The sequence below is a fragment of the Alligator mississippiensis genome, chromosome 3 (genome assembly GCF_030867095.1).
Source record: "Alligator mississippiensis isolate rAllMis1 chromosome 3, rAllMis1, whole genome shotgun sequence".
NCBI lineage: Eukaryota > Metazoa > Chordata > Crocodylia > Alligatoridae > Alligator > Alligator mississippiensis.
In genome coordinates, this window is record NC_081826.1 from 9,973,730 (window position 1) to 9,991,793 (window position 18,064).

Here is an 18,064-nt window from a genome sequence, read left to right on the forward strand (position 1 = left end):
TGTGTGTGTGTGTGTGTGTATCTATGTGCCTGTTAGGGGTGTAAGAAATGAGCCCTATTCAATTTGAATTTGAATTCGGCCTGAATTGGGGAAGGTGATTTGATTCATTGATTCAGATCACAGTCCCCAATTTCGATTCGACCGAATCCAAATCTTAAGTTTTGATGCTGAATTGGAGAATCAGTGATTCGCACATAGACACAGATTTTTCTACATACCTCAAGGTACCAGGCATAGCTTGTGAATACTGCAATGCTGGAGCAGATGAAGAAGCATGGGGGGGGAGGGACCCCCATGTGCTCAATGGTGAACCTGGAAATCGACCAGAAGTACTTCCAGTCCACTTCTGGGTCCACCTGGGGGCACACGGCATCCCCTCCTACCCCCCGTGCCCCCACCCAATTCTGTGATCGGCTGTGGGGGGACCCCAGGTGCCCCCTAGACCCAGGAGGCACCAGTCACTGAGCCGGGAGGTGTGGAGGGAGGGCCCACACTCTCCCCAGCAGACCTGGAAGCAGACCAGAATTGCTTCTGGTTCATTCTGGGACTGCTGCCAAGTGTGCTGGAGACCGCTCTGCACTCCTGTGGGACATTCCATGCACCCCAGCACTGCAACATTCATGAGCTGCTTGCTACCTAGAGGCACATAGAAAAAACATTTAATCGTGTGTCTATGTCCGAATCACTGTGTCGCAGGGTACCTCGGTGCCCTGCTCCTGGAAAGGAGAAACTGCCAGGGAGTGAGTGAGCGCGCCCTGGCCTGACATAACGAGTCCAGCTGAGAGTTGCTCAGGTAATGAGCACAGCTGCGGGTTGCCAGAGCAACCAAGGGGAGCCAGCTGGCCAGAAGGGGGCAGGGCCTGGCCCTTATAAAGCTCAGGGCTGAGGCCAGGCTGACAGTTTTCTGCCAGCAGCTAGAGAGGCAGGAGCTCCCTCGGCCGAGATATGGGGAGAAGCCCGGCGTGCAAGTACAGCTCGTGATAGCCCTGAGAGGATGGGGCACTATGGTTTAGCCAGGGGGCTTTATGTTTGCGTTACAGCCAGGAGGCTTGTGTTTGTTTGGCTCTGTTATTACACCCGGAGGCTTGGGTGAGGCTGTAGGGGTTGGAGGAGGCCTCAACTAAAGGGACCCCAGAGAGTGTGGGGTGCCCTAGCGCCAAGAGGGCGCATTATTTTCATAGCGCCAGGGAAGGCGCAACTCGCACACCAGTGCGTGAGCAACTGGCAGCGAGGAGCGCGGCCAGTGGGTTGCAGACGGGGACCTAGACCCCGGATTGCATGTGGGGGAACATAGACCCTGGCCCAGGAAGAGGGGCGATCTGATTGAGAAGCCCTGTGGGGGCGCGGCGAGCCCCAAAGAGGGGGAGCGCCATACTGAGGAGCCCTAGAGAGAGGGGCAATTACTGAGAAGCCCGAGACGGGCATAGCGAGCCCGGCCGCAGGCTAGTGTGGTAACACCCCTCAGACCGAGGCAGGGCGCTGCGGTTGCCCCGAGAAGACAGGGAGTAGCAGCGCGGTGAGCCAGGGTCAGTGAGGGTCCCCGTGCGGTTGGCCCATAGGACCGGAGGCCCGCCAGAGAGTCCCTGAGCGGAACCACACCGGCAGGGGAGGCCCAGAGTGGGCTAGATAAGAGTCCCAGCAAGAGGCTGGGCATGAGAGAGGGAGCCCAGAGTGGGCCACAGTAAAGAGGAGGCCCGAGAAGCGGGCGTACAGACCGGACAACGTCTATTACATCTGCGAGGCTTGGGGCGTGGTATCAGGGGCTGGTAGGAGCCACGCATAGCCCATAAGGCTAGGGTGTCTGAGGAACACCCACCGTATCGGGAGACCCCCAGGGGGTCTGGAAGAACCGCAGGGACAGAGGTCCCGAGTGGCCATGCCCAGGGAAGACACAAGGCAGTCTCCCAACATTACATTGACCAACAAGACGTTTTGGTCTAGAATTAGAGGGTGTCTTGGGCCGGCCTGACACGGAGCAAGGGACCTCAAGGAGATCACGGCCCTCCGCGAGGACCCCACCGTGACACACTGAAACTTTCCGAATCTCTCCAAACCAATGTGCTGGGTTCCGATTCGATTCGGAGAGATTAAAGGGTCCTCTCGTTCAACTGGGATTCGGAGATTCAGCCACCAAATCGGACCAGATCTCCACCGAATCGAATAGGGGACTGAAGTTTTGCACAGCCCTAGTGTGTGTGTGTGTGTGTGTGTGTGTGTGTACACATATAACATTATTTTGTTTCTGCTCAAATTACTTTTAGATTTTCCAGGAAAATGATCCGTTTTAATGCAACAACAGCAATTTATGCTAGAAGTGCATCTTACATTACTTTGCTTTTCATTATAACTCCGGCTCTGAGCTTTGACATGACTGTAGGCAAATCAGTCGTGGCTTTGTGCCTTGGTGTTCTCTCTCACTCGTTCTGTTTGATTGTAAGCTCTTCAAGGAAGGAGCTAGGCACCCCACTGTATTCTTCATTGGTAACTCCAGGCACGTCCGCAGATTGTAGCCGTAATAATAATGTGCTTAAAGTTCAGTTTCAGGAGGCTTATTTAGATCAGGATCTTTTATAACGAGTGAGACTGACTGACTCAGATTTAAATATAACTTTTGGCGTTCTTGTCCGTGCATGTTTTTGTGGCAAAAAACTGCACACATCTTCTTTTCCATGTGTCATTATATATGTTCAAGACAATGTTCTACATCTAACTGCATTTTGATAGCAGCACTATGTGCAGAACTTGCCGTTCTCTTTTTGTCTTTCTTTTTCAAGAAGAATATGCACTCTTTACTGCTATGATTGCATAATTTCCTAGGAACCACTTAATGGCACTGGGGTCTCTTAGCTTATGAAATGGCCTCGTAAGAATCCCATAATCTCTATCGCTCAGCATGTTTGAAGCTAAATCATCTTGTAGTGGCAGATAGATGAGCTCCTTATCCTGAAATGTTTCTTCCATCTCCACCTACTGTGATTTTTTTTTTGTTCGTCTGTTCTGTACACGTGTGACTGGCTGCTCCTTTACTAAAGTTCCCCTAAAATGAGTACTGCCAGTTACTTATGGCTCTTTAATGAAAATAGGTTAGAACATGGCTGCCAAAATTGTGGTTTAAATTTGAAAGGGCTTGCTTAAATCTTAAAAACACTTGACTGTTATTGTGAGTTGTGTAAAGCTTTGCTGAATGAAATTAAATGATACGAGTTCAGTTTACCAACACTTAGCTCAGTTGTAGAACATTGTACCAAGTTAGCAGGATTTGTTAAATCACTTTAATACAAAATAAATACAAGAAAAGCTCAATATATTGCAAAGCATAAAATCCAATTGGTGCTTTTTGGTATTAGAAGGATTTGGTGTGTTGGAAGTGGATAGTTACAAATTGTTCTTTGCATTAGAATAATGGACCGGCATGGACCTCATTTAATTATAGCATTTGGTTGTTTTTTTTTTAAGTTATTTTGCTTCCCCTTGTTATAAATGGGGAAAAAAAAAAAACACTTATAAAGTAATATGCATCAATTATCAACAAAATCTGTTTACTGCAAATAAAAACACACAGAACATTTACTCATGTTAATGGGTCACTCATTTTGATGTATTTAGTAAGGCTTTAGTACAGCGGTTTTTTTCCCCCTCTGTCCTTCCTGCTATGCTTACTATTGTGGTCTACTGGGTAAATATAAGCAGCAGAACATTCAGTATTTTTCCATTGATGGGCGAGATTGAATTTGATCTCTCATCTGTAGAAATTAATTTAAGGTGAGTTCTAAGAAAAAAAAAATCTGAATGATAAGGCAGGCTGTGGGTTCTGGGTTATGTTCAGTGTATCTGATCATTCTGTTCAGTATTTAAAATTCCTAAAGTGATAGGTCATGATAATTACACATTTGAGACTAGGAAGGGGCATTCCTACTCGATTCAAGTTGTTGGTGAATTTCTGGTTGGTTTCAAGAAGATCAGGATCTATTCATGAAACCAAATCCTATAGATCAATTCTAAAGCTCCATGAACTTCTGAGTACTAGACTCTTACCCCCCTTTTACAGATAAGGCGCAAATGCTCAGGCTGTCCAGGGTGGTGGCATGCTTAGAAAGCACAATGATGAGCCAAGATCAAAATCCAGATGGAAGAATATGGGCAAACCCAAGCCCAAGGACTTGAGAAATGTTCTTATCTTATAATAAAAAGAGAAGAGCAGGAAAATATCTCGACTGCCCCCCCCCCCCCCCCCAAATGCGCGCGCGCGCGCGCGCACACACACACACACACACACACACACACACACACACAAGCCAAGAACAGGGAGATTAAAGCTATTTTTATCCTGCCTTCTACTCAGCCCTAGGACTGCTGCTGTGGAAATAAAAACTTGACTACCACTGCCTTGTTCTGATGCACTGATGTCGGGAGGTAAAGTATCAGAGATGGCTCAGAAACTCCTTGGTGTGGCCCTAAGTATGTGGCCCAGCGTGGCTCTTGGGTTCTCTGGAGACAGGGTGCCTGAACATGGTGGTCTGTTCCTCCTCATCCATATACTGTCTAATTGCTGGGCTTCACTATTCTGGAGTGGGTGTGAGTGGGTTGGACTTGCATCCTCAGCAGTGGTCCAGAGGTGAGCAGCAGGGCTGTGCAAAGCTTCAGTCCCTGATTCAATTTGATGGCTGAATCTCCAAATCCAAATCGAATCAGAGGACCCTTTAAGCGCTCCGAATCGAATCGGAACCCTCCAAATTGATTTGGAGAGGATTGGAAAGATTTGGAGATTTGGCTATAGACACAGTTTTAAATGTTTTTTTCTACATACCTCTAGGTAGCAGGTGACTCATGACTGCTGCAATGCTGGGTCGCATGACGTGTCCACAGAAGCACGGGCGGCTCCCCAGCACGCTTGGCATCAGGCCCCTAAGTGGATCAGAAGTACTTCCAGTCCACTTCCAGATCCACCAAAGAGTGCACTGGGCCCCGCTCCCCTGCACACCCCTGGCTCAGTGACTGGTACTTCCTGGGCCTGGAAGGAGGGCTTCTGGGCTGATCGCCGAGCCAGCCAGGGGGCATGGGAGCCAGTCAGAGGGCTGATCGCCAAGCCAGGGGGCATGGGAGACCCCCAGCACACGCCCTGGCAGACCAGGAAGTGGACCGGAAATACATGAAGGGTCCCCCCCGCACACTCCTGTGGGACGCTCCATCAGCTCCCGCATCGCAGCGTTCATGAGCTGCACCTGCTATCTCAAGGTAACAACATTAAACTTTTAAAGCTGTGTCTATGTCTGAATCGCCGATTCACCAAATAAGCATCAAATCTTCAGATTCGCATTTGGCTGAGTCATAATAAGCATCAAATCTTCAGATTCGCATTTGGCTGAGTCATATCATGGGCAGTGATCTGAATCAATTAATTGAATCACTGTCACTGATTTGGGCCGAATCTGAATGAAACAGGGCCCACTTCTTACACCCCTAGTGAGCAGGGAGTCAGTGAAGATGTGGCCTAAGTGACTTGGCTATTAAACAGATACTGTGTATACTTAGTGGCTTGACTGACTTCCTGGGAAAGGAAATCCTCTGTTTTCCCTCAGTGAGCAGCTCAGGAAAAGGAAACTTCTTTTCTTGCTCCCACAGCAACCTTTCTAACCTGGGATGCACATCTCACAAGGCCTGTTTTATACAGGAGATCAGACTAAGCCATCTAATGGTTTTTTATGGTTGTAAACTCTAGAACAAGATACTCCCCGAACAGACTAGTCTCCAGAGCTGTTTAACCTTGGATCTCCCTTGAAGTTCCTCATTAGCACCAGTGTGCGGTTTTGGTGATACCTTCCTTTATCTATAGGCAACTTGATTGACAAATACAGGCAAGGTTCTTTGGGTAAATCTGATATCTTTTATTAAACCAGCTCCAATAGCTGGAAAAATGCTTCTTTGCAAGCTTGCGGGTACAAATACCCTTTGCCAGGCTGAGGGAGCATCTGCAGTTGGTCTGTGCTCTTCCTGGATGGACAAATGGCATCTCATTTCATAGAGCTCAACAAGTACTCACCAGAAGTAACTCAGCAGAGGATGAATTCATCTCTCCCTCCAAGAGCAATATAGTTCGCCCACATACCATAGCAAGTAAAAGCACTGATTCATAAATAAACACATTTTGAAGTTTGTTTTTTTTTATCTCATCTCCTAAATCAACTTATTTTCTCATTTCCCATCTACTTTCCCCTTTTATTTTTGCCTTCAGGGTTGTTACTATAATAGCGCTATATTTATCTCTGGTGTAATGGTTGCATCCTGTGGTCTATCATTGTGCCATTGGAACACCTTCACAAAGCAACTCCATTGAAGTTTTGCAAGCCACAGATTTCCCCTAAATGTTTACAAATACAAAGAAACAAGAGCCAAGACGCACATTTGTGTTGCAGCCTTACAACTAAATGTCATTTTGGATGCATTTGTAGCAAATCTAGTAAGACCTGCTTGTGCCTACAAACTAAATGAATTAAAGCAAGCTGTGTACCAAACCCATTAATTGAAAAGAGGTCCTTGTCCAGAGACTAACATGCCATTTTACATTGGATGTCATAACCTGGTTCCCTGTTTGGGGTCTTAGTCTGAAAAACACCATGCAGCCTTAATGAGCACAATGAGGAAAATTCACACAAAATGGGGGCTGCAAATTTAAGCTACCTGCATGCAGAGGGACAGTGGCCACTTCTGTAGCCTATGGAGGTGGATATTGCTTGAAGTTTCCCAAAATATTGTTATCTGAGCATGGTGGATTCTTCTCTGCCAGCTGCTTGCGATGGAGCTTGAATGCTCTCCACCACAGCTAAATGGAGATGGGGATCTAATACATGAGGAGGCAGAGAAAGCTGAAATGTTTAACTCCTCTTTTCAGTTTAGTTTTTACAAAAACCCAAACTATCAGATGACAAGCACCATGAGCAGCAAGGATAGGGGAGTAGATATTTGACCTAGAGTGCAGAAAATAACAGGTTACCAATTACTTAAACTAACTCAGCGATTACTTAAACTAACTCAGTGTTTCCAAATGAGCAGGTTGGAAGCAACTCCCTGAGTATTCCAGGAACTTGGTGAGGGTAAAGGCAGATGCATTAGCAGTTATCTATAGGAATTTGTAAAGGTTGGGTAAAGTGCAGGAGGAATGGAAAAGACTAACATAATTCCCCATCTGGAGGTGTGTCGGGGGGAGGAACTAGGCATTTATTTGCAGGTTTCTCAGTCTAACTTCTATACCTAGAAATATACTGGAGTATATGATAAAAATATTAGTTTGTAAGCATCCAGGGCAGGGGCAGGCAATTATTTTGGGCGGAGGGCTGCTTACTGAGTTTTGGCAAGCCATCGAGGGCTGCATGACAGGCAGCCAGGGGCAGATAAATATTCATTTTCTAAATTTTTTAGGGGCCCCATGGGTCAGATAGAATGGCCTGGTGGGCTACATCCGGCGCGCAGGCCACATTTTGCCCATCCCTGCTCTAGGGTATAACAAGATGGTAAAGAACAGCCAACTTGGATCTGTTGGGAGCAAATCATGTTTGATCAACTGGATTTCCTCCATGACAAGGTGATGGGCTTTGTGGCTATGGGAAGAACAGTGAATGTTGTAGACCTTGATTTTAGTAAGGCTTTTTCCTGCCGTCTGCAGTGATATCCTCACAAGTAAGCTATGGAAATGGGGTTCCCCATCCCCATGCCTGCTCTCAGACTGGCAGGGAACACCCAGGGGACTGAAAAGGAAAGGGGAAACCCATCTGCTTTTGCAGCTGAGTGCAACTCCCCTCTCAGTACAGACAGAGTGGGGTAGGAGTGGCTCTGGAGCATCCCCTCTGGGGGCAGTGGCAGTGGTGAGTGGAGAAGGGAGAAAATGGGTGGTGAGGAAAATACTGTTGAGCATGGAGGGAACGGGAGATGGTGGCAAAACATGGGGGGATTCCTACCTTATTTGGGGACTTAAGCCCCCAACTGTTACTCCTGAAGTGTGGTCTAAAAGCTGGGTGCAACCAAACCAATGGAGACCCCCTCTGTACCTTCATTGATGATGTGGAGGATGTGATTGAATGTGCATTTATTACATTTTCAGAGGATGCAAACCTGGGTGGAGTAACAGACTCCTTGGAGGGCAGGATGAGGATTCCAAGTGGCCTTGATAAACTGGGAAAAAAGCCCTGAAAATAAATTAAATGAAATTCTGTAAGAGCAAGTGCAAAGTCCTACACTTGGTATGGAAGAAATGCATAAATAAAAAATGGGGACTGGCTGGTTAGGCTGCAGAAAGGAACCTGTGGGTTAGAGCAGACTGCAAGCTGAATGTTAACAGTATAACGTTGCAAAAACAAAAAGGTTATAGGATATTATGATCTAGTAACAGGAATGTCATGTGCAAGTCAAGGGAAATGATTCGCCTGTACTAGTCAGAACTGGTAAAGCCTCATCTGGAGTTTAGTAGACAGTTTTAGCTACTGCACCCCAAGAAGGCCGTGGAAAAGTCAGAAAGAGTGTATTGGAGAGCAATAATAATTATTAGAGGTCTAGAAAACATGGCACCTGAGGAACAATTGAAAGGACTGGGATTATTCAGTCAGGTAAAGCAAAAAGTGATGGGGGGAATTCAGTAGCAGTCTTTAATATGTAATGATTCATAGAAAATTAGGGTTGTAAAGGACCTCAGGAGGTCATCTAGTTCAACCTCCTGCTCAAAGCAGGACTAGCCCCAACTTGGATTATTCCAGCCAAGACCTTGTCAAGCCAGGCCTTGAAAACTTCCAAGGATGGAGATTGCACCACCTCTCTAGATTACCTAGTGCTTCACCACCCTCCCAGTGAGAGAGCTTTTCCTAATATCCAACCAAAACCTCCCTTGCTGCAACTGGAGACCACTGTTCCTTGTTCTGTCATCTGCCACCACTGAGAACAGTGAGATTTGAGCATAGACTATGTATTCAGGCAATCCTCAACAATGCTGGACACAGCTTTCTCCATCTGGTACGTCTGTTGTGGCGGGCGGAGGGGGGAGGGAAGGGGCATGGGGCAGATCAATGCTCCTGCAGCGAGGGAGGGATTAAGGCTGGGACAAGCTGCCCAGCCGGGGTGGAGGGGGCGCGGGACTCAGGTAAGGGAGTTCCCACTATTGAACACCGCTGCATGCCGCCAGTCCAGGAGATGCTGTTCTGGTGGCTCGCTGGTCCAGGAGGGCATGGGAGTGGACTTGTGCCCCTAGATCTGTGCAGGCTGGGCTGCTCTCCAGATGGGCAGTGGAAGGCACTGGGAGTGGGGGCTCTGCCCTCCTATTGCTAGCCCAACTGGGGTGGGGAGGCACACAATAGTGCTGCTGTGCTGCCTCGGACAAGCGGTGCGCAGCGGTGGGAGCCAGTCCGGCTTCCATCCTAAGTGCAGGACTTTGCACCTGTCCTTCTTGAACTTCATGAGATTTCTTGTGGCCCAATCCTCCAATTTATCTAGGTCCCTCTGAATCCTAGCCCTACCCGCTAGCTTATCTACTATTCCCCCCAGCTTGGTGTCATGTGTGAATTTGCTGAGGCTGCACTCTATGCCATCTTCCAGGTCGTTAATGAAGATGTTGAACAAAACTAGTCCTAGCACCAACCCCTGGGGCACTCCACTTAATACTGGCCATCAGCTAGACATTGAGCCATTGATTACTACCCTTTGAGCCTGACAATCCAGCCAGCTTTCTATCCATGTTTATCCAACCCATACTTCCTCAGCTTCCTTGCAAGAATGCTTTGGGAGATGGTATCAAAAGCCTTGCTAAAGTCAAGGTCTGTTACATCCACTGCTTTCCCCACTTCCTCAGAGCCAGTCATCTCACCATAGAAGGCAGTCAGGTTGGTCAGGCATGACTTGCTCTTGGTGAAATCCATGCTGACTGCTCCTAATCACCTTCTCCTCTAAGTGCTTAGAAATGGATTTCTTGAGGATCTGCTCCATGATTTTTCCAGGGACTAAGGTGAGGCTGATTGATCTGTAGTTCCTTAGATCCTCCTTCTTCCCATTCTTAAAAGTGGGCACAATATTTGTCCTTTTCCAATTGTATAGGACCTTCCCTGATCACCATGAGTTTTCAAAGATAATGCCCAGTGGGTCTGCAGTCACATCAGCCAACTCCCTCAGTACCCTTAGATGCATTTTATCTGGTCCCATGGACTTGAATACGTCCAGCTTTTCTAAATTGTCTCTAACCTATTCCTTCACCATCGAAGGCTGCTTACCTTCTCCCCAAACTGTGCTGCCCATTGCAGTAGTCTGGGAGCTGACCTTGACTGTGAAGACCAAGGTAAAAAAAAAACAAAACATTGAGTACTTCAGCCTTTTCCTCATCTTTTGTCACTAGGTTGCCTCCCCAATTCAGTAAGGGACCCACAGTTTCCCTGATCTTCCTCTTGTTGCTGATATACTTGTAGAAACCTTGTTGTTACCCTTCACGTCCCTTGCTTGCCGCAACTCCACTTGTACTTTGGCCTTCCTGGTTTCATCCCTGTACGTCCAAGCAATGCTCTTGTAGTCTTCCCTAATTCTTTGTCCAAGTTTCCACTTCTTATAAGCTTCCTTTTTGTGTTCAGGCTCACCAAAGAGTTCTCTGCTAAGGCAAACTGGTCACTTGCCACACTTGCTATTTTTCCTGAACATCTGGATGGCTTGTTCCTGTGCCCTCGGTAAGGTTTCTTTAAAATACAGCCAGCTGTCCTGGACTCCTTTCCCTCTTAGCCTGGCATCCCAGGGGATCCTGCCCATCAGTTCCTTGAGTGAGTCAGTCTGCTTTTCTGATGTTCAGGGTCTACAGTCTGTTGGTCTCCTTTCTTCCTTTCATCAGGATCCTGAACTTGATCATCTTGTGTTCACTGCTGCCCAGGTTGCCATCCACGTCTACATTCCCCACTAATCCTTCCTTATTCATATGCAGTAGGTCAAGAAGAGCATGGCCCCTAGCTGATCTCTCCAAGACTTGCACCAGGAATTTTTCTCCAGCACTCTCCAAAAACGTTCTGGATTGCCTGTGCCCTGCTGTATTGCCCTCCCAGCAGATGTCTGGGTGATTGAAGTCCCCCATAAGAACCAAGGATTATGATCTAGAAACTTCTGCTAGCTGTCTGAAGAAAGCCTCATCTACTTCATCTTCCTGGTCTGGTGGTCTATAGCAGATGCCGACCACAACATCACCTTTGTTATTCTCCCCTCTGACCTTTACCCAGAGACTCTCAACAGGCCTGTCTCCATCTTCATACTGGAGCTCAGAGCAATCACAGCTCTTTTACATAAAGTGCAACTCCTGCTCCTCTTCTCCCTTGCCTGTCCTTCCTGACCAGTTTGGACCCACCCATGACAGTGCTCCAGGCATGCGAGCTCCCACCACATCTCTGTTATTTCAACCACATCATAGTCCCTTGACTGTATGAGGACTTCCAATTCTTCCTGCTTGTTTCCCAGGCTCCGTGCATGGGCGTACACCTGAGGTGACTAGCCGATTGCTCTACTTTCTCAGGAAGAAGAATGAGATCTCCCCTGCTGCCCCTGATGGTGGCCAGTCATTCTTGGTAGCTGCTGGGGACAGGACAAGGACTCTGGGCTTTGAGGAGGGCATTTTAATTATACCGCAGCACCCAACAGTCGAAGGTAGGAAGATATTAAGACTTTAAGAAAGGATGGGAACAGCAGGGCCTGTCCGGGTGCTCAAGTTTCTGCAAGATGTGTGAACAAATTGGTCATTTTCATACAGATGCCCCTTTGGGTGAGCTCATCCTTGACTCTCACAGCCACGTTGGGCTTTCCACGTGGATGTAAGGGTGTTCAGTTCAGGCATTTCGCTCCGAGGTCTTGGCTGTATATGTTGCATAACGTACAGCCAGGATGTTTTCTAAATGATTAATTAGAGTCTTCTCTCCGGGGTTTTAGTTCAGTTACATTCATTACCTGACCTGTGACTGAGGAATTTTAATAATTCATCTGAAATTTAAATTGAATTAGGATTTTTAAAATACAGCACGGTATGCAAACTGTGCCAATGTGAATGCCATTATGACAAAGTTAATTGAAAACGAGTTTCTCTGTCTTTAGCTCTCAGATACGTGAATCCCACCTGCTGTTTCACTTTTCTGCTGCTTATTGTTTTTACTTTTTAAAGGTGATCCATGTCAAGGGAGGCTGCAAGCAAACCTGTTACAGCATTGCCTTGTTGCAGAACTAAACAAAACAGATTGTATAGAGAAGTTTCTAAAACACCCGTATCTTATGTGGCACAGATGGCAGCGGTGTATTAGACTCTCATAGGAGACAGCTTCACCGGGGGGAGTGCAAGGGGAACAGTCCAGCCAATGCTGTCTCCAGTACACACAGTCCCAGAAGGCATTTTTCTTGGTAGCCCTGGGCATAAGCAAGCTCAAGCCATGCAGTCTTGCTCAAAGCACTGAATTATCATTTTTAAGGAGTAGCCAGTGCAGCTGTACAATCCAAATTCCCTGCCAAAATGCAGAAGGCTTCCACTTTCTTATTGCCTAAGTCTTTCCCAAAATCAATGTCACCCATGGACTTCACAACATGAGCTGGTCCAACTCAATTCAGTTCACAGATTGAGCTAGCCATATGCGCAGGGCCAGAGACATGGGCAGAGGTCCAGAGTCTTAGTTCATAGATGAGACTCTGGTTCAGGGAGGAGAGGTTTAGATTTATCAGGAACTCAGGAACCTGTTGGGATAGGAGGAACATATACAGAAAAGGTGGGCTCCACCTGAACCAGACTGCTGCTACTAACAATTAAAAAGTTTGTAGAGCAATCTTTAAACTGAAAAGTGGGGGAAAGCCAATGTATGCACAAGAGCATGCAAGTTGGGTTGATGCAACCCCAAGGGGGGATGTCTTTCAAATTCCTTACCACCTTGAAGAGGCTTGCAGAGGAGTTGAGTATAACTGTAGATAACAGTGAGCATAAGTCAGAACATCTAGAGTTTCAAACAAATAGTATGAGCAGTAAAAGGCAGTTGAGGAAGGACACAATTTATAAGTGCCTCTGTACAAAGGTCAGAACCCTAAAAAATAAGAAGAGTGAACCAGAATGCATGGCATTAAATGGTGACTTTAACATAACAGGCATCTAAGAGACTTGGTGGAATGATGATAATCAACAGGATGCTGTTCTAACAGGTTACAAACGGTATGGGAATGGTGGAGGAGAATATGCAGGTGGAATAGCAGCACTGTGTTAGGGATAGTATAGATAATATTTTATGCTGTTACTATCTGATAAGAAAGCTACCATAGGATCCCTGTGAGTAGAAATGTCATACTTGAATAAAAAGAATATATTATAGAATATAGGACTGTGCTACAAACCACCTGATTGTGAAGGTGATTATTAAATACTCAGGGAGATCAGAGAAGCTGCTAAAATGGGACAAGCAATAGTAATGGGAGACTTCAACTATCCTCGCAGACTGGCTAAACACCTCTGCAGGGAGAAAAGTGGAAATAAAATTTCTGGATGTGATAAATGGCTACTTTCTAGAACAACTCGTCTTGCTACCAACAAGAAGAGACTCAATTCTAGACTTAATCTTGAGTAACACAGAGGACCTGGTTCAAGAGGTACCCATAGGTGAGCCAATCTGTAATAGGGACCATAAAATAATCACATTCAAAATCCTAGTAGGAGGGAGCAAGCCAAAAAAGTCCACTGTGCCAATATACAACTTTAGGAAGGGAAATTACACAAGAGGACATTAGATTGAAAGAAGTTTACAGGAGCAGGAAAACGTATAAAAACCCTACCGGCATTTTGGAAGCTGTTTAAAAATACTACATCAGAGGTTCAGGAAAAGAGCATGCTCCTAATCAAAAAGGGTACCAAGCAATATAGTACAACCCCTGAATAGTTTAATAGCAGAGTTAAGGAGGCCACTCAAAGCAGAAAGGCACCTTTCCAACAATGGATGGCAAATGAGGAAAACAAGAACATTGATCTTGGGTCACTTTTAAAAAAAACTTTTAAAAATACATCAGAAAACAGCTAGAGAATTGGTGGAACCATTAGATGGCAAGGTGTAACAGGTATCCAGGTTGTAGCCGTATTGGTTTAGAGGAAACGGCAATTGGGAATCATAGTAGAGATGATATCTTTTATTAGACCAACAAGATTTTTGCAAAAAAAAAAAAAAAAAAAAATCTTAATTGCAAGCTTTCGGGCACAAACACCCTTCATCAGGCATTGGAGAAAAGATTGTAAAAGTTTTCCTGGGTAGAAATGAAAGTTCATATTTCATAGGATTTCACAGGGTAGTCAATAGATGGAAAACTCCTCTGGGCAGGCAGTTCATAGCTGGTATGGAGGCTCTCACCTCCTGTGAGGATCTGTGATGATGCAAATGACCTTGAAACAAAGGCAGGAGCAGGAGCTCAGGTTTCAGGTGGTCACAGTTGCTTCCTGCCTGGGAAAATATGAATATTTCATTAAAAAAAAAATTGGCTAAAATTTGGTATCTTCCATGTGTCAGGTATCCAGGTTGTAGTTGTGTTGGTACAGAGGAAAAGGCAATCAAGACTCATAGTACAGATGATATATTTTATTAGACCAGGTGCACTCAGGGATGATACGGCCACAGCAGAGAAGATAAACCAGTTCTTTGCATCAGTGTTTGCGCAGAAGACACTGGGGAAATTCCCATGCCAGTTCAACCTGTCCTAACAGACAGGCATGAGGAGTTGGACCACCTTGAAGAGACAACAGACTAGCCAAGTCACAAGCTGGTGGAGGGAAGCTGCAGAAACATCTCACCCAGCTAAGTGAATGGGCAAAAATAAAAAGGCAGATGAACATGCCTGTTGACAAGTGCAAGGTAATGCACCTGAGAAAAAATAACCTCAGCTATACATACGCAATGCTGATCTAGCTGTTATGACTCGGGGGGGGGGGGGGGGGGGGAAAGACTTTGAAGTCATTGTAGATAATTCTCTAAAAAAAAACAGCTCAGTATGCATTGGTGACCAAAAAAACCAATAACATGTTAGTCATCATTAAGAACCAAATTGAAAACAAAACAGAGAACATCATCATGTCATTATGCAAACCAATGACGTGTGTGCCCACATGTTGAATAGTGCATGCGACTCTGGTCCCCACATTTCAAAAAGGATGTAGGAGGATTAGGAAAGATGCACAGAAGTGCTATCAAAATGATCAGAGACATGGAACAGTTGCCATACCAGGGGAGACTAAAAAGGCTAGGGCTCTTCAGATTGGAAAGAGAGCTGAGGGGGCATATGCTAGAAGTCTATAAAATCAGGAAGGGTGTGGACCAAATGAAAAGGGAACCACTGTTCACTAAGTCCCAGAATACTGGAACGAGGGGGCACCTACTGAAATTAGTAGGTGATTTCCCAGACACTGCTGAGTAGGGATTGGAAACCCAAAGTAGGGTCTTTGAGTCCACAGGGAATGCTGCAAGTGTGTAGTGCAAGTGTCTGGCAGGCGCTAATGGAGCTGGACTGGGCAATTTTTTTGCCAGCTGAAAGAGGCACCCACTGGTCTATTTGACTTATTCTACCCAGGTGTGGTAGGAATTTGCAAGTCTAATCCTGTGGTAGGAGCAAGGCTGTTGGCAATGTGTCTATCACAGGGATGGGCAATTATTTGGTCTGGAGGGCTACTTAGGGAGTTTTGGAAACATGGGGTGACCCGATCCGGGTATCAATCCATTGGGGCTGCACCACTCTGCAACAGTGCTGTATTGGGGCTGCCCTCCCGGGTTGGGTCGGTCACAATCTGTCATGCGGGGAGAGGACTTGTGGCTCTGCCCCAGACCCTGGCCCCATGCTGTCACCATCCTGTGATCCCAGTCTTGGCCCCATCTACTCATCCTGCTCCCTGCTCACCTGTCTCACTTGCAGATGATGCTCCCAGGTGCAACCCCATCTTGTATACCTGGCTGAACACGCCCTGTCCGTAGGAGTCCCAGACCAGTCTCAATAGAAATCCCACCCACCTGCTCTGTCCAATGCACCTGGTGGTGGGTGAGGGCAGACAAGCTGGGGTGCCTGGGCAGTGGAGTGTGGTCACTGCGCCACCCCAGCCCCACTGCATGCCTGGGGCAGTGGGACTGGCTGCACCCTCCTCTGCCTAAACTGTTGCTCAGGCAAGGCCAAGAGACCTGGTGAGCTGCATGAAATCCCTTGGTGGGCCAGATCTGGCTTAGGGGCTGTATTTTGCCCACTCCTGATCTATCAGCATCTGACTTCTCTTTGTGTTTCAGAATTATTTGGGTACAAGGCCTTAAATATGAGCCTGTTTCTTCTCTAGCTTAATGGCAGACCATCAATTTGAAATGTCATTAGATAACAGACACTTGCCTCTGAGCCCCACTGACAGATACTCCAGTCTCACCGTTGTGGTTCCCTGTTTTAAAGTATTTCTCTCCCACTTGTTGCTGGATAAAAGGAACATAAATGACAAGGGGAGGTGTTTTCGAGCCTCATACTAAAAACTAACTCCAGGATGCGAGTTTAATTCATTACCCAAGGGGGAAAAAAATGTTGGAATTGAAGCTTCGCTAAACGCGCCAAGTAAATACATTGAGAGAATAGCAAAACATGTTTTCCTTCTTCCCAGTTATTTTTAGGCATCAAGCGTAATAATTGCAGGCAGACATTTCTCCCAAATGATCTGTGGTTTTTAAATTGATGGTCCCTTTGACTTTGTAGCAATAATGCAAGCAACAGCTTGAGTGGTAAATGTAAAATACTATTTCTTTATTGTGACTATTTTTGGATGCTTTTTTGTTAAACATCTTTTTATCTGCCCAAATGCTTCCCACACATAGCAGATCCAATCCCCTGACTTCCTGAATTTGAAATCTAGAAAGAATTAAGGCTTCTGAAAAGAATAAAGAGCTGTTATACTGTGGATATTCTCCTATCAGGGTGCCCTGTGCTTTGGAAACTGAAGGTGAAGGGAAATCAAGAATTAAAGGTGGAAAAGGAAATGTCTTGTAAGTGGGATTGGGGAGGTTTAAATCTCTCCTCTGGTAGCATGCCCATTGGTTTGAAAGGAAAAGCACATGAACTGTCCACACTTGGATTTCGAAAACGGCACGAAAGAAGCATAAATGTCAATCCGCATCTTAGTTGCTCTTACCATTTTTCTTCTCCAGGGTAGCTTTTATGTTCCTTCTGAAAACTGCATGCAGCATGCATACAAATGGCATAAAGACTTGTGTCTGCTGCTCTTGAATGCTTACAGAGGACTTCAGATTTACTACACAGTCCTAATGAAGGAGATTCCAGATTTACCGCAGCTGAAGTTAGGTAAGTGAACAGACTTTTCAGTCATTTTGTGTTGATTGTGTGGGTTTTTTTTAATACACCCTGACATAAGAAAGCCTTGTTTCCTTAGGATTTTAGCAAGGGAAGGGCCTGGTTTTATTTTTGGCGTTTGTCAGGGTAATCATGAATGATTACCTACATATTTGTCTGTTATAAATCAGCTCTCTTGTAAGATCTCTACACCAACTGGAGATCTGGCCCTGGGTGTTTAGGGATGAAAAGATCTGAAGAACCACAAAAAAGCGTGTTTGGTCTTTGGATGATATCTGCAGGAAGTTCCATTTTAAAGACCTAAGCTTTTAGCATGGGAAAACTTCTGGAATTAACCACTCCATAAGCAACCGTCTTTTGATTTGGGAAACAAAAATCAGGATTTTGGGGAAAATTTTTTAAACCATGTTCTGATTTTGCATGTTTAAAAAAAATACATTCCAAAGCAAATCAGAAATTATTTAATAGCATGATTGTTGCAATGCATTCTGCTATTCGCCTGTGTTTATTTGCTTAATAGATGATCATACTCTGCATAAACCAATAGGGCTGTATAGACCTTTTACATTCCTACTAATAATTTTGAGGCCATACCTTTAGGGGAGGAGAGGGGAGGGTTGCAGGATATCACTGCTTAATTTCTGCTCATGTTTGCTGTGGCTTGAAAAAATTCCCTATAAACCAAGCAATCCCCAATCCATCGGCTGGGTTTTTTTGTTTTGTTTTGTTTTTT

General features: G+C 45.7%; 1 protein-coding gene across 1 annotated transcript in view; it reads left to right on the plus strand.

Annotated features, from left to right (window-relative positions):
- FAM135B (family with sequence similarity 135 member B) overlaps positions 1-18,064 on the plus strand; it is a 296,951-nt gene that overhangs the window by 238,625 nt on the left and 40,262 nt on the right. Inside the window, exon 8 of the mRNA XM_014611456.3 lies at positions 17,169-17,322. Within this exon, the coding sequence (XP_014466942.2) occupies positions 17,169-17,322 (154 nt within the window). The remainder of the gene's footprint in view (positions 1-17,168; positions 17,323-18,064) is intronic.